Raw genomic sequence first — 13170 nt, forward strand, 5'->3', positions numbered from 1 at the left:
AAACATATGTGGTATTGCCACGTGCGGAAATGTCCGAATTATAAAAATATATTGTTAATTAAACCGCACGGTCAATTCCAAAATAGTGCATTTTTGGTCACTTTTTATATCATGAAAAAAATGAATCAATAAGTCCTATCAATGCAAAAATGGTACCGTTAAAAACTCGTCAGATCATGACGCAAAAAATGAGCCCTCATACCGCCCCATACGCGGAAAAATAAAAAAGTTATAGGGGTCAGAAGATGACAATTTTAAACGTATACATTTTCCTGCATGTAGTTATGATTTTTTTTCCAGAAGTAATACAAAATCAAACCTATATAAGTAGGGTACCATTTTAATCGTATGGACCTACAGAGTAAAGAGAAGGTGTCATGTTTACCCAAAAATGTACTGTGTAGAAACGGGAGCCCCCAAAAGTTTCAAAATTGTGTTTTTTTTGCTAAATGTGTCACAATTATTTTTTTTCTCCGTTTCGCCGTACATTTTTGGGTAAAATGACTGACGTCATTACAAAGTAGAATTGGTGGTGCAAAGAATAAACCATCATATGGATTTTTAGGTGCAAAATTAAAAGAGTAATCATTTTTTTAAAGGTAGGGAGGAAAAAACGAAAATGCAAAAACGGAAAAACCCCGGGTCCTTAAGGGGTTAATATTGCTGGAACAGAAATTACAGTAATTTTAGAATATCTTCCCCACTGTTTGTACGGTGTCCATTTTAGGACGCCGTCAGTTGTCAGCCATAACTCCGTCCCGCGTCAGGAGAAACAGCGTCCCGCCTCCTCCCTCGGACCAATCTCCATCAGGCGTCAACCGCAACTTCCTCCTCCATCATCCGAAACTTCCTCATCCAAAACTCCGTCATCCCTCAGACTAAAAACCTTCCTGCCGTGTAGCGGAGCCCAGTCAGTGTCGGCTCTCTGCTCTACGGGTTCTGCTGTACACGCTATTCAATGTCGGCTCTGCTATACAGACTCTGTAGAACATGTAATGTCTGTAGTGCACGTGCAAGTTTCACAGTTCCGACTCGGCTAGACATGCTGTGCTGCATCGGCTCTGCTATATGGCAGGAAGTTGTGTCTGAGGGAGAAAATCATGAGGCATGATGGCGTTTTGGACGAGGGAGTTTCGGATGAGGGAGGAGGGACCTGTGGCTGAAGGATGAGAGCGATTGGTGTGAGGGAGGAAGCGGGACGCTGTTTCGCCTGACACGGGATGGAGTTACGGCTGTTGATTGACGATGTCCTAAAATAGATGGCGTATTAATGTTTATTCAACATGAATTGTCTTTAGATAAGCATTAACCATTTGCTTTTATTCCTGTGTCCTCCTCGCCCCTATAATAGGTTATCAACATAACAGGAGATGCTGAGCCAGCAGCATTTCTGGCATACGAGTTTGCTAAAAAAACAAACAAAAAAAACCTCCTCTGATTATTTCATGTAAGCCTTACAAAAGAAGAACAAGCAGTTATCATATGTTTTTGTAAACCAGCAAGGCATTAAAAGCAAGATGCATGTCATTTACATAACATCCAGATTACTAAGCAATGCTCAGAAGTAAAGGCTGCCTAAAGCAGAGACAATGCATGCGCTTCTCATGCCAAGGAATACAGATGCCCATAGCTCCGCAGGCTGGTGGAAGCAAGGGAATGTCTGTAAATACCTACAAATATTTCTTATTCTCATAGACATCATGCAGCTTGAGTACGTGGGGATGTTCAATCAGCTTCAGGATTGCAATCTCTCTTTCCACCTGCAGGAACAAGATTAAAGAACATAGGTCAATATTGGAGGAAAATACAAAGTAAGATACAAATGGAGCCACACTAACATAGTCATTTCGTTCTCTGAGGACCTAAGGCTTGAGAACAGTAAGGCCACGTTCACACGTCGGAATTTCCGTGCCGAAGTCTGGCACAGATTCAATGGGGTTCTGCTGCGCTGTGCACGCCAGATGTTTCCAGCACGGAAATTCCAATTTTTGTGTCCTCAAGGAATGCCTAGCTGTCAGATTCTCATGCGAACCTAGCGCCAGCATGTTTATGCCTGCGCCCGCAGACTCCGGAAAAGGGAGATTTTCTGTGCGGACATTCCAGCATGTGAACATAGCCTGCAAGTTTAAATAGCATGCAAGTTTTACCTTCAGTCCTAACTTACAAATAGTTCAGCTACATCTAAACATGCTCTGCTACATCTGAACAGAGCAAAATCCGTCGGAAATATTCAGCTAAGAAAGGTCCATTGTAGCAGAATCCTGTTGCTTTCAATGTACATGGCGTAATTTTCACGGCAGAAACATCTGCTCTGGAAATTCGGATTACAGAACTGACATGTCAATTTTTTCATCGGAATCCACTAAGAAATGCATTGCCATCTAAAGAGATGTTGCATTTTAAAGTGGTCCTAGTGCTGGCAAAAGATGTGTTTTCTAAATGACATTTAGCAAATTTTCCGCCATGTGAACGAGCTTGTGTTTTTTATTTATTTATTTATTTTTTACGAGTGCTGCTATATGTCTTACTGCTAAAGTATATAAAAGCAAGAGTGAGAGCGCTCCATAGTGTAATTCAATATAGTATTAAAAAGTAAGGGAAACGCATGAAAGCCACTCACCCTGAAGTGTTGTGTACCCACATACACAATAATGGTAACCAATGTACAGGATGGGCCATTTATATGAATACACCTTAATAAAATGGGAATGGTTGCTGATATTAACTTCCTGTTTGTGGCACATTAGTATATGTGAGGGGGGAAACTTTTCAAGATGGGTGGTGACCATGGCGGCCATTTTGAAGTCTGCCATTTTGAATCCAACTTTAGTTTTTTCAATAGGAAGAGGATCATGTGACACATCAAACTTATTGGGAATTTCACAAGAAAAATAATGATGTGCTTGGTTTTAATGTAACTTTATTCTTTCATGAGTTATTTACAAGTTTCTGACCACTTAAAAAATGTGTTCAATGTGCTGCCCATTGTGTTGGATTGTCAATGCAACCCTCTTCTCCCACTCTTCACACACTGATAGCAACACCGCAGGAGAAATGCTAGCACAGGCTTCCAGTATCCGTAGTTTCAGGTGCTGCACATCTCGAATCTTCACAGCATAGACAATTGCCTTCAGATGACCCCAAAGATAAAAGTCTAAGGGGGTCAGATGGGGAGACCTTGGGGCCATTCAACTGGCCCACGACGACCAATCCACTTTCCAGGAAACTGTTCATCTAGGAATGCTCGGACCTGACACCCATAATGTGGTGGTGCACCATTTTGCTGGAAAAACTCAGGGAACCTGCCAGCTTCAGTGCATAAAGAGGGAAACACATCATGTAGCAATTTCACATATCCAGTGTCCTTGAGGTTTCCATTGATGAAGAATGGCCCCACTATCTTTGTACCCCATATACCACACCATACCATCAATTTTTGTGTTCCAACAGTTTTGGAGGGATCAATCCAATGTGGGTTATTGTCAGACCAATAGCGCTGGTTTTGTTTGTTAACTTCACTATTCACATAAAAGTTTGCCTCATCACTGAACAAAATCTTCTGCGTAAACTGAGGGTCCTGTTCCAATTTTTGTTTTGCCCATTCTGCAGCACCTGAAACTACGGATACTGGAAGCCAGTGCTAGCATTTCTCCTGCGGTGTTGCTATCAGTGTGTGAAGAGTGGGAGAAGAGGGTTGCATTGACAATTTAACACAATGGGCAGCACATTGAATACATTTTATAAGTGGTCAGAAACTTGTAAATAACTCATGAAAGAATAAAGTTATGTTAAAACCAAGCACATCATTGTTTTTCTTGTGAAATTTCCAATAAGTTTGATGTATCAAATGACCCTCTTCCTATTTAAAAAACAAAAGTTGGATTCAAAATGTCCGACTTCAAAATGGCCACCATGATCACCACCCATCTTGAAAAGTTTCCCCCCTCACATATACTAATGTGCCACAAACAGGAAGTTAATATCACCAACCATTCCCATTTTATTAATGTGTATCCATATAAATGGCCCACCCTGTAGATAAAATAAAGTCGTCCATCTCAGGTGAAAATGTGAATTGTATCGGCTTTACTAGAAATGCCAAAGCAATGTGGCGCAGGTAGGACTCAGAGATGCACAGCCAACTTAAGTTGGTTGTGCATCTCTGAGTCCTACCTGTGCCACGTTGAACCAGCGTTTCTATTGAAGCCGATCCTATCCATTATTGCTAAAGGCACAATGATATCATGTGTCATCACAGGCAGATGCATATTTTCAGGTCATGTTGCCCTAAGCACAGAATGTACCCCATTAGGCCATGTTCACATGGCAGAATTTTTGCGGAATATTTTTGCAGAAATTTTCCAGGCGGACATTCAGCAAACAGCAGGTGCCAGAAGAATATGCCCACGCTAGGACTGCTCAGAAATGCGCTGTCTCCATAGATGGCAAGGCATTGCCGCAGAAAGAATTGCCATGTCAATTCTTTCTGCAGTAGGCGGAATCAGGATTTAATCAGCAGATGTTGCTGTACACAGTGCAGGAAAATCCCATTAAAAACAATGAGACTCTGCTGCAATGGAATTTTTGAGCAGAATTTTTCCACCGGATTCTGCTTAGAATTTCCACTGTGTGAACATGGCCTTTGGGTAGATGTAGATCTGTCACAAATATGCATAAAAAATGATATGTGTTACATGAGGATTTTGTTGCAGATTCACCGTGCATCCCCACTAAACACAGAAAGTGGTGAAATCAATCAGAAATCCACAATATAATGAGTTGCTGTGGCTGAAAATCTGCAGGTAAATTCCACAGAATTCTGACCCATGTGTATTCAACCAAAGTGGAAAATACTGTAGTTCTTTCTTTTCTCTCAAGGCCACAGCATGACTGCGCATGTTTTTTTATTCACTAAAGTGCTGCCCCCTTACCACTGCCACCCTAGGCACAAGCTAATACAGCCCTGGTCACAGGCGTTTCATAGATAAATGAATAAATGATACTAATAACAGTTAGTTTTTTGTGCTTAATTTTTAATACTGAATTTTTTATACAATTTGTTTCATTGTGTGTTCCAAATTGAATCCACTTTTGTTTCATATTTTGTCAGTTTTTTATCCTCATGAAAACATTTATAGTAATATTTGCTAAAGTACAGATGACAAACAGGCATGTACAAGAAAACAAGTTGCCCAACACCAGGATGAAGAAGCTAAATTATTGCTTTATTAGAGACTCCAATTTCCATTAAAAAAAAAAAAAAACGCACAGTGCAGTACAGGATCAAACACCTGACACGTTTCGGATCTAATGATCCTTATTCATAGTGACAGACACGTTTATTACATAAAAATGGTACATGCACATTTAAATTCCATCCATTTAAATTTTTGGGGTAAATACTAAACTATTATGGTGTTACAGAATAAAATACAATAGTAGCCAAGATGTCATAATTTAATACGAGAAACTGAATGCTTCTTCATAGATATTTAAAGGAGTATTCCAGTCTAAGGATCTTACCCCCTCTCCACAGGATAGGTAATAACATGCTGATCAGTGGGGTCTGACTACTGAGACTCTCCCAGAACCAGAGAATGGGAAGAAAATTGACCCCAGCCACAACTCCATTTATTTTCTTTGGAGCTTCCAAGCATTGCAGAGCTCAGCACTTGGCACAATGCAGAGGCTCCGTAGAGAATGGGGGGAATTTTCTATTGTTTGCTAAGAGTCTGACATTCTGACTGCATTGTGCGAGGAGTGTTTTTTGTGTTTGTACTTACTATTTACATGTTGGTTAGTAAATCCCTGTTCAGAGGTGACATAGTAATTTACGCATCTGATTTTTTTGTGTAGCTTATACCAGAAATGAGCCCTTTTCATGAGTGAATTTATTAAGAAAACTTATATCCCTCTAGCTACACCTCATTTAAGGGACATAAACCTTTGAACGTGAACATGTCAATAAAGTGTCATCCACACTGTGCACATTTATAGTAAATGGAATGCCACTCTTTGGCACTCAAGAGGACAAAAATGTGATGGGTAAGGAAGAGTAAATTCCCCCAAAGAATGGAGCATTAGCTACAAAAATGTGGTGCGTTCTTTTCATTCCAGTGGACGTTTCACCTTAGTTCTCTGGATCATGGAGGTCCCAGCGGTCAAACCCCATTCATCAGCATGTTTTCACCTATTCTGTGTATACAAGGTAACGTGCTTACATGGGAATACCCCTTTAAAATAAACTTACAGCTGGTTATGTATACAATCAGTGTTTTAAAGTTGTCATACCAATTTTAACGGTACGGTTTACATTGTTGAAAAATGTTGAGGCCAGATGTTCCTCTAAAGTTTATCTTATTGTACAGTAAATTTTTGATATAAGAAAGTAGAAGTCCAGCGCAGGGTCTTGTGCAAATAAAAGCAGATTCTTTATTCAAGCAACGAGACAGCAGGATACAAAGTAACGCGTTTCAGCCGGTGTGACCAGCCTTACTCATAAAGTTTGGATTTTGTGTTTTTGAAGCATTTTTTAATCCGGGGAATTTTTTTCAGAATGTAGCATGCTTTGAGTATGCCATTCTTTTCAGCTGTTTTTGTCATGGACTTGTTTATAGGACTTCAAAAACATCAGGAGAAAAAATGCATGTACAACATGGAAAAAACGATGACACTCTCTGATGACACGTGTCTCGGGAACCGCCCAGTTTAGAAGAGGTTTGCTATGGGGATTTGCTTCTAAACTGGGCGTTTCCCGAGACAGGTGTCATCAGAGAGCACTTAGACAGAAAAGAACAACCTTAATTTCAGAAAGTACTGAAAGGAGTAAGATTTTTTAATAGAAGTAATTTACAAATCTGTTTAACTTTCTGGAGCCAGTTGATATATAAAAAAAAAGTTTTTTCCTGGAATACCCCTTTATTGTTTTTCCAAAAATTTCTCATCCATTTTTTTCCTTTTTGCTTAATGCAATTTGCAAACCAGATGTTTTGGGGACGTAAATTGGCTTAGAATATGCAAACAAAAAAAAGGTTTATTTTTTGAATAAAGGCACAAAATAAATTATTAGCATTTGATTTATGCATGTAATAATTACAGACATAAAATGTTACTTCATGTGAACTGTCTGATGTCTTCCCATTAAATTCAATACATTTTAAAACTGCTATTTTTTTTATTTTTTAAGACATAAAATGTATATATCATAGATGTTTTAAGTCTACAAAAAAAAAAAAACCTTCCAAAATACTGTGTATTTCATACAAGTGTAAGATGGAATCCCAACCTATCTTTAGTTGCTTCCATGACTATTTTCATCTATAGACCACTTATAACTAGGCAGCATTATTAAATGTTTCTGTTGCCTTTTTACAGCTCTGCTTGAATATAAATGAAGTGGATAACAGACCCTTCCAAATATTAACACTACAGTGCGTGAATGCTACAAAGACGCTGCACACATGTGACATGCATGGAGTGAAAGTTTGGCATATATAATGTGACTTCCCCTGGAGGGAAATTATCTAAGCCACTATAATTATTGTGCTAATGTTATATACAGCACATATGACACACATAATTAGAAGCTAGTTTGTGAACTAAGCGTGGCACAGTCTTCTAACATACAGTAAGACACATAACATTGCATAAACCTAAATCTCATTAACCTGGGGGAGGTGGAGGAGAACCATAACAAAATAAAAATGCATAGAACAGTCTTTACAGCTGAACAGATGAAGAATCTGATCAGAGCTCAAAGAAGTACTCCAGGTATAGTAGACTGGATACACTGTGGTCAAATCAATGAATGATCAAATCACTTCGATCATCAGCTTCTTTTACAGAGCTGGAGGAAAACTTATCCCGGATATATGTAACACCGCCCTTAAAGTATACCAGGTTAGTCCAGAATGTGCCTTTAAAGTGGTTGTTTAGAAAGAAAAAAAAATTAAGAAATGTAACCAGGCTGTCTAATAAAAATAAAAAAAATCCTGTACTTACCTCCCTCACTCCCCAACAGCCATCATTCATTGCATTTATGTTTGTAGTATAAGGTATGTTGTACACCTACCTTCATTAAAACAGACTCTGAAAGCTTTTCTCGATTTACAATCTTTATTGCCACTTTCTGTCCTGTTATACAGTGAACACCTAGTTTGACCAACCCTGTAAAGACAAAGAAGAAACAAGGTGAGGATCAAATGAAATCACAATTATGATTACTTAGCACATCTATACAACTAATCAGGACCAGATGTCTGGTGAACATCACATTTTAAAGGGGTTATCCAGGAAAAAACTATTTTGATATATCAACTGGCTCCAGAAAGTTAAACAGATTTGTAAATTACTTTCTGCGTGTCTGCTGCAACTTTCTGCTGGGAACGAAACTGCACTTCCTGCAGACTGACGCAGCCCGTCCAGGAGATCCCGGGGGGCCCCAGCGCTCGGACCCCCCCCCCCCCCCCCCTGCAATCTATAACTTATCCCCTATCCTTTGGATAGGGGAAATGTTATGCTGCGCTGGAGTACTCCTTTAATCCTTGTTAGCAAAATTATCAGATAACAAGAAATGATAATGGTTATGACTTCCTGTGAAGTTGTATGTGCTGTGTGTATAATGATGTAGAATATGTTGGTGCTATGAAATCAAAGGAAAATAGATATTATTTGCAATGTATCAGACTTTCAAAAACTAGGTCCTTAGTGTTGCTCTGAAAATATGTAAGAGTTCACTTCACTCCACTTTTATGGGGGTTTAACACCACTTTTGAGTTTCTTTCTTTCTTTTTTTTTTTGCACTTCTTTTGTATTTTACATGCCAAAATTATCCGAGTTAGGCGCCAAATTGTATATCTCTGAAAATCCCAGCAGGAACAAAACAAATTTTACATAATATTCCAGATAAGCAACAACTGTGTGGATGAAACATGTCTTAAAGTAAAGACATGAAGAAAATGGCTATAGATATCAGTATTGATCAGGGTTATTGGCGGACAACAGTGTGATCGTTGTCGTTCGCCATTAGTATCTATGAATTAAGCGCAGATCCAGAGCTCGCTTCATAGACTGTAAACCCACCGCAATGTACTTGTATTTACTGCACACTTATTACGAGGGCATAGCAACTTACATGCGCATTGTGTGTTCTCCAGAGGTAAAATGTGAGTGCAGGTGCAGTGACAGTGTAGTATGGTGGTATAAACTGCACTGCAATTTCTATTGAAACAACCATGATAACAGATGTGTTGTTGCCGCTCTATGTAGAAGACGGTTGTCTAAGTCGGTGCTTACATTTTTTAAATTTTTTTAATCATTTGCCAAAAATGTATATTTATCTTTCAATAACTGCATAAATAAAACTCCCCCCCCCCCCAAAAAAAAAGGCACATCTGCCCATGTGTTTAGCAATAATTATTGTTAATACCAATCTCTAGGTAAAATTTTGAACATTTATATCTATTTCACAAAAAAAAAACAGATTTAATTACCAGGATAGCTCGATCCACATTACACGGAATATATGGCGGATGGTAATTTCTTCTAGTGCACCCTGTTTATGACAGACTAATGTTATCCAAAAGTAGTGCATATAGATTGTTGGGCTATACGAGTACCCTGGGTTACAAAAGATAGTCTTAGGTGACTATCTTTTGTAAAGACATGAATAAATCAAAACAGCATATAATATCCCAAAAGGAAAAATAGGTGCTTAAAACTTAACTTTTACTTAATTTCTGGGTAAAATCCACCCTTACTCAATCAAAGTTCAAACCAACTAAGGAAAAATACAACTAATCATAAAATTGTTATCATAGTCCGCCTAGGACTCGTAGTACCACTGACCCGCATTAATAGCGGTCCCAAATATAATATTACTATGGTGAGTAATGTAAGTCCTCAACTATTAGTATGTCAGAGTGATACAAGTAAGTCCAAAGTTTACATATAGACAGAAAAATTATATGAATACACTTATAGATCAAAAATGGACATGGAACATATCCCCAAACACATGTGGGTATACTATTCCTCTCATTAGGAGTGCTAGGGCCTATGCATAAACCCCAGACCCGACGCGTTTCTGCAGATGTCTGGTACACCACATACAAATGACACCTGCTTCCTCAGGGGAATTAGAGGGGGGAATATAGATAGCAGAGTATAGTAACAAATATTACTCACACACCCACACAGTATATCATAAGTAATAGTTAAAGGTCAGTGGACCCCAGCTCCTATATAGCAATTTTGGGTCAGTGGACCCTATGTAGACAGTACATGAGCGTCAAATTGTCCTTCCCTGCAGGCAAAAGATGATCCCATTTAATGTTTCATGTAGCCAAGGGACATAACCGCCGGGGGTGTCAGAAAGCAGACGCTATGTTTAGAGAGCTGTATGTCACAGACTATTGTTATCCTCATCTACAAAACTACTATAACAGGCGGCGGACATGGCCGATCTGAAATATAACATTTCCTAAAGTGCATTACAATTATTAATATCTATTATTCATGTAGAGGTACAATAAGTGGCGGCTTTAGGAGAAAAATACAGGAAAAAGGACCAAGTCAAGGCATGTGGGCACTATAGCTGCAGCTAGAAATCTATTCTGTTTTTGTGGTCGAGACTAAAATGAAATAAACAAGAAATTTGGAGCAGCAGGTGTCTGCACCAAACTTTTTAATATGGCAAAAAAAATTGTCAGGTTCCAGATTTGTAGCTTGAAGTTCCTAGGCCCCTATGGGAAATTTGTAACAAGGCCCCTAGTAACCATGTATCATTCCTAATGCTGGTGTCTTTGGTGGCAGAGGGCTCTTTGGACCCCCTCAGGAATCTGGGACCAGATGTGACCTCTTCTTCTGCACCCCCCTATAACTACACCGCTACAAAGTAGTCTTAGGAATCTTGGGAAATCCTGTTCCCGGCACCTTTAAGGTGTGTCAAGGACAGTGTTTCCCAACCAGGGCGCCTCCAGCCTTTGGCTGTCCGGGCATGCTGGGAGTTGTAGTTTTGCAACAGCTGGAGGCGCCCTGGTTGGGAAACACAGGTCTAGGAGGTTGTCCAGGTAAGCTGGAAGTTGTAGTCTTGCAACAGTTGGAGACTCTATGGAAAACACTGATCTATGTGTTTCTGTACATCTTATATAGCATTTATATTTTTCCTACATACTTGGACTTTATCGTGCAGTGGCAAATCTAAGTAATTGTTGTTAGGTGATACACCAGTATACAGTCAGTGGGACCAGTCCAGCTAAGTCTATTTGACTGCTGGAAAGAAATTACCTGGATTTATCATAAAAAAAAAGCTTAAAGGGGTATTCCGGGCAAATACATCTTATCCCCTATGCAAAGGATAGGGGATAAGATGTCTGATCAAGGAAGGCCCGCCACTGAGACACCCCCCCCCCCCCCCCACAATTTCCTTGCAGCACACGCATTCTATGCAGGGCTGCTTCTCCAGTCTCGAAAACTTCTGTGTTTCTGGGGCTGGAGACATGATGTCACGATACGCCCCCTCGCGATGTCACACCCCACCCCCTCCATTCATATCTCCGCAGCGATGTCCCGCCTCCTCCGGTGATAGGCTGAGCATATTGTCATGTAAGAAGCCAGCCGGCTTCATACATGACAGTTTGCTCAACCTATCACCTGCCAAAGCGGGACATCGCTGCGGACGGTGATAGGCAGACAGCTCTGTGACATTCCGATCCCCAGGAAGCAGCAAGAGGATCGTGAGGCCGGTTCCGGAGCAACAGGGGAACATAGGAAGAAGGTGAAATAAAGTTTATTTTGTTTGTTTCTGAAGCCCGGGCTCAGGCTAGTACAGTTCAGCGCAGTGGCTGATAATTATTTGGGGTGGGGGTGGGGAGAAGGAGCGCTTGCGGGTGACATATGATTAGTCCCCTGATGTGGGGGACAGCGCAGCACTGGGCTGATTTGGGAGGGGGGAGAGAAGCAGGACAGCACCCGCGGGTGACATATGATTAGTTCCCCGATGCGGGGACAGCGCGCTGCGGCTGATAATTCATTAATTCGAGGGGGTGGGGAGGGGCCCAACCGGTATAGGAAAAATTCATATCGTGCAGGAGAAAAATTTCGGTATTCGGTATGAACCGGTATACCGCCAAGCACTATGTGGTATTACAACTTGGTTTTGTTCCCTACAATATAACTGAGCTGAAATACCACATACAACCTGAGGACAGGTGCGGAGCTGTTTTTCTTTTTAAAGAAATTAGCTCAGAATGAGTGAGCAGCAGAACAGAGGGCTTTGTGAGCCAAATGCAGAAGCTAGACACATGAATAAAACATGTAAAGGATCTGCACGACCTGGTGAGTAACATAGATAAGCATTATTGTTTTCAGTGATATGGCAGGTACACTTTAATTGATGCACCTCTAGTATGCATAACTGTTGAACTATTTGTAGGGAAAAAAAACTACTATAAATGTAGAATTTGTAGCTTTGTCATATTGACGAGGTTCAGAAAGCTAACAATAAGCCATTTATTACAGAGGTATCCCATTACTGGCATCACACACAAGCACTACTTCTTTCTTAGAGAATTCCCTACATTGCATTCATTTCCAGAGTGACCTTAATAGCTGAACGTTGACTGGATACATGAGTCTTCTTCAATGCTCTGATCTCAGACTGCTCTGCCTATGTTAGCATTCACCAAGGTTTACAGTGTTTTTAGTAAATTGGAACAGGATTCAGAAGATGAACCCTCAGGTATTAAAACACAAATCCTTTGAAGCTGTAGAATGGAGATTGTTACTGAAGCTGGAACACCGGGGTCACATATGAAAGTGCCAGCTAATTTACTTAGGGGGTTTACCCCAGAAAATGAACATGTTGTAACGTATGAGAATAATAAATCTTCTGTACGCTTTCAGCACAATTGTACAAAGAGCAAGCAGACATTTTTACTGTATAGGAATTTTCTGTTTTCTGACAACAGACATAAAAACGTGTTAAAGGCATTTTTAGCATCAGATTTTAGTTTGTTTAAATGAGGCATCTTACAGTTTTGCTTAACAAACTGTTTTATTTGTCACTTTAAAAGGGTACTCTGGTAGAAAACATTTTTTTTTAAATCAACTGGTGCCAGAAAGTTAAACAGATTTGTATATTACTTCTTAATCTTAATCCTTCCAGTACAC

At 39.9% G+C, this 13170-nt stretch overlaps 1 protein-coding gene across 5 annotated transcripts in view; it reads right to left on the reverse strand.

The window, feature by feature from the left end:
* LOC130294411 (serine/threonine-protein kinase BRSK2-like) overlaps window positions 1–13170 on the reverse strand; it is a 409324-nt gene that overhangs the window by 195658 nt on the left and 200496 nt on the right. For 4 of the 5 annotated variants that reach the window (XM_056544139.1, XM_056544141.1, XM_056544140.1 and 1 more), the window contains exons 2-3: window positions 8072–8166; window positions 1675–1760 (exon numbers count right to left, since the gene is read on the reverse strand). In XM_056544139.1, coding sequence (XP_056400114.1) covers window positions 1675–1760; window positions 8072–8166 — 181 coding nt within the window. Of the gene's footprint in view, window positions 1–1670; window positions 1761–8071; window positions 8167–13170 lie in introns of all 5 variants that reach the window. The other variant, XM_056544143.1, reaches the window with a different exon arrangement.

This window comes from Hyla sarda, chromosome 10, assembly GCF_029499605.1.
Source record: "Hyla sarda isolate aHylSar1 chromosome 10, aHylSar1.hap1, whole genome shotgun sequence".
Taxonomy (NCBI): domain Eukaryota; kingdom Metazoa; phylum Chordata; class Amphibia; order Anura; family Hylidae; genus Hyla; species Hyla sarda.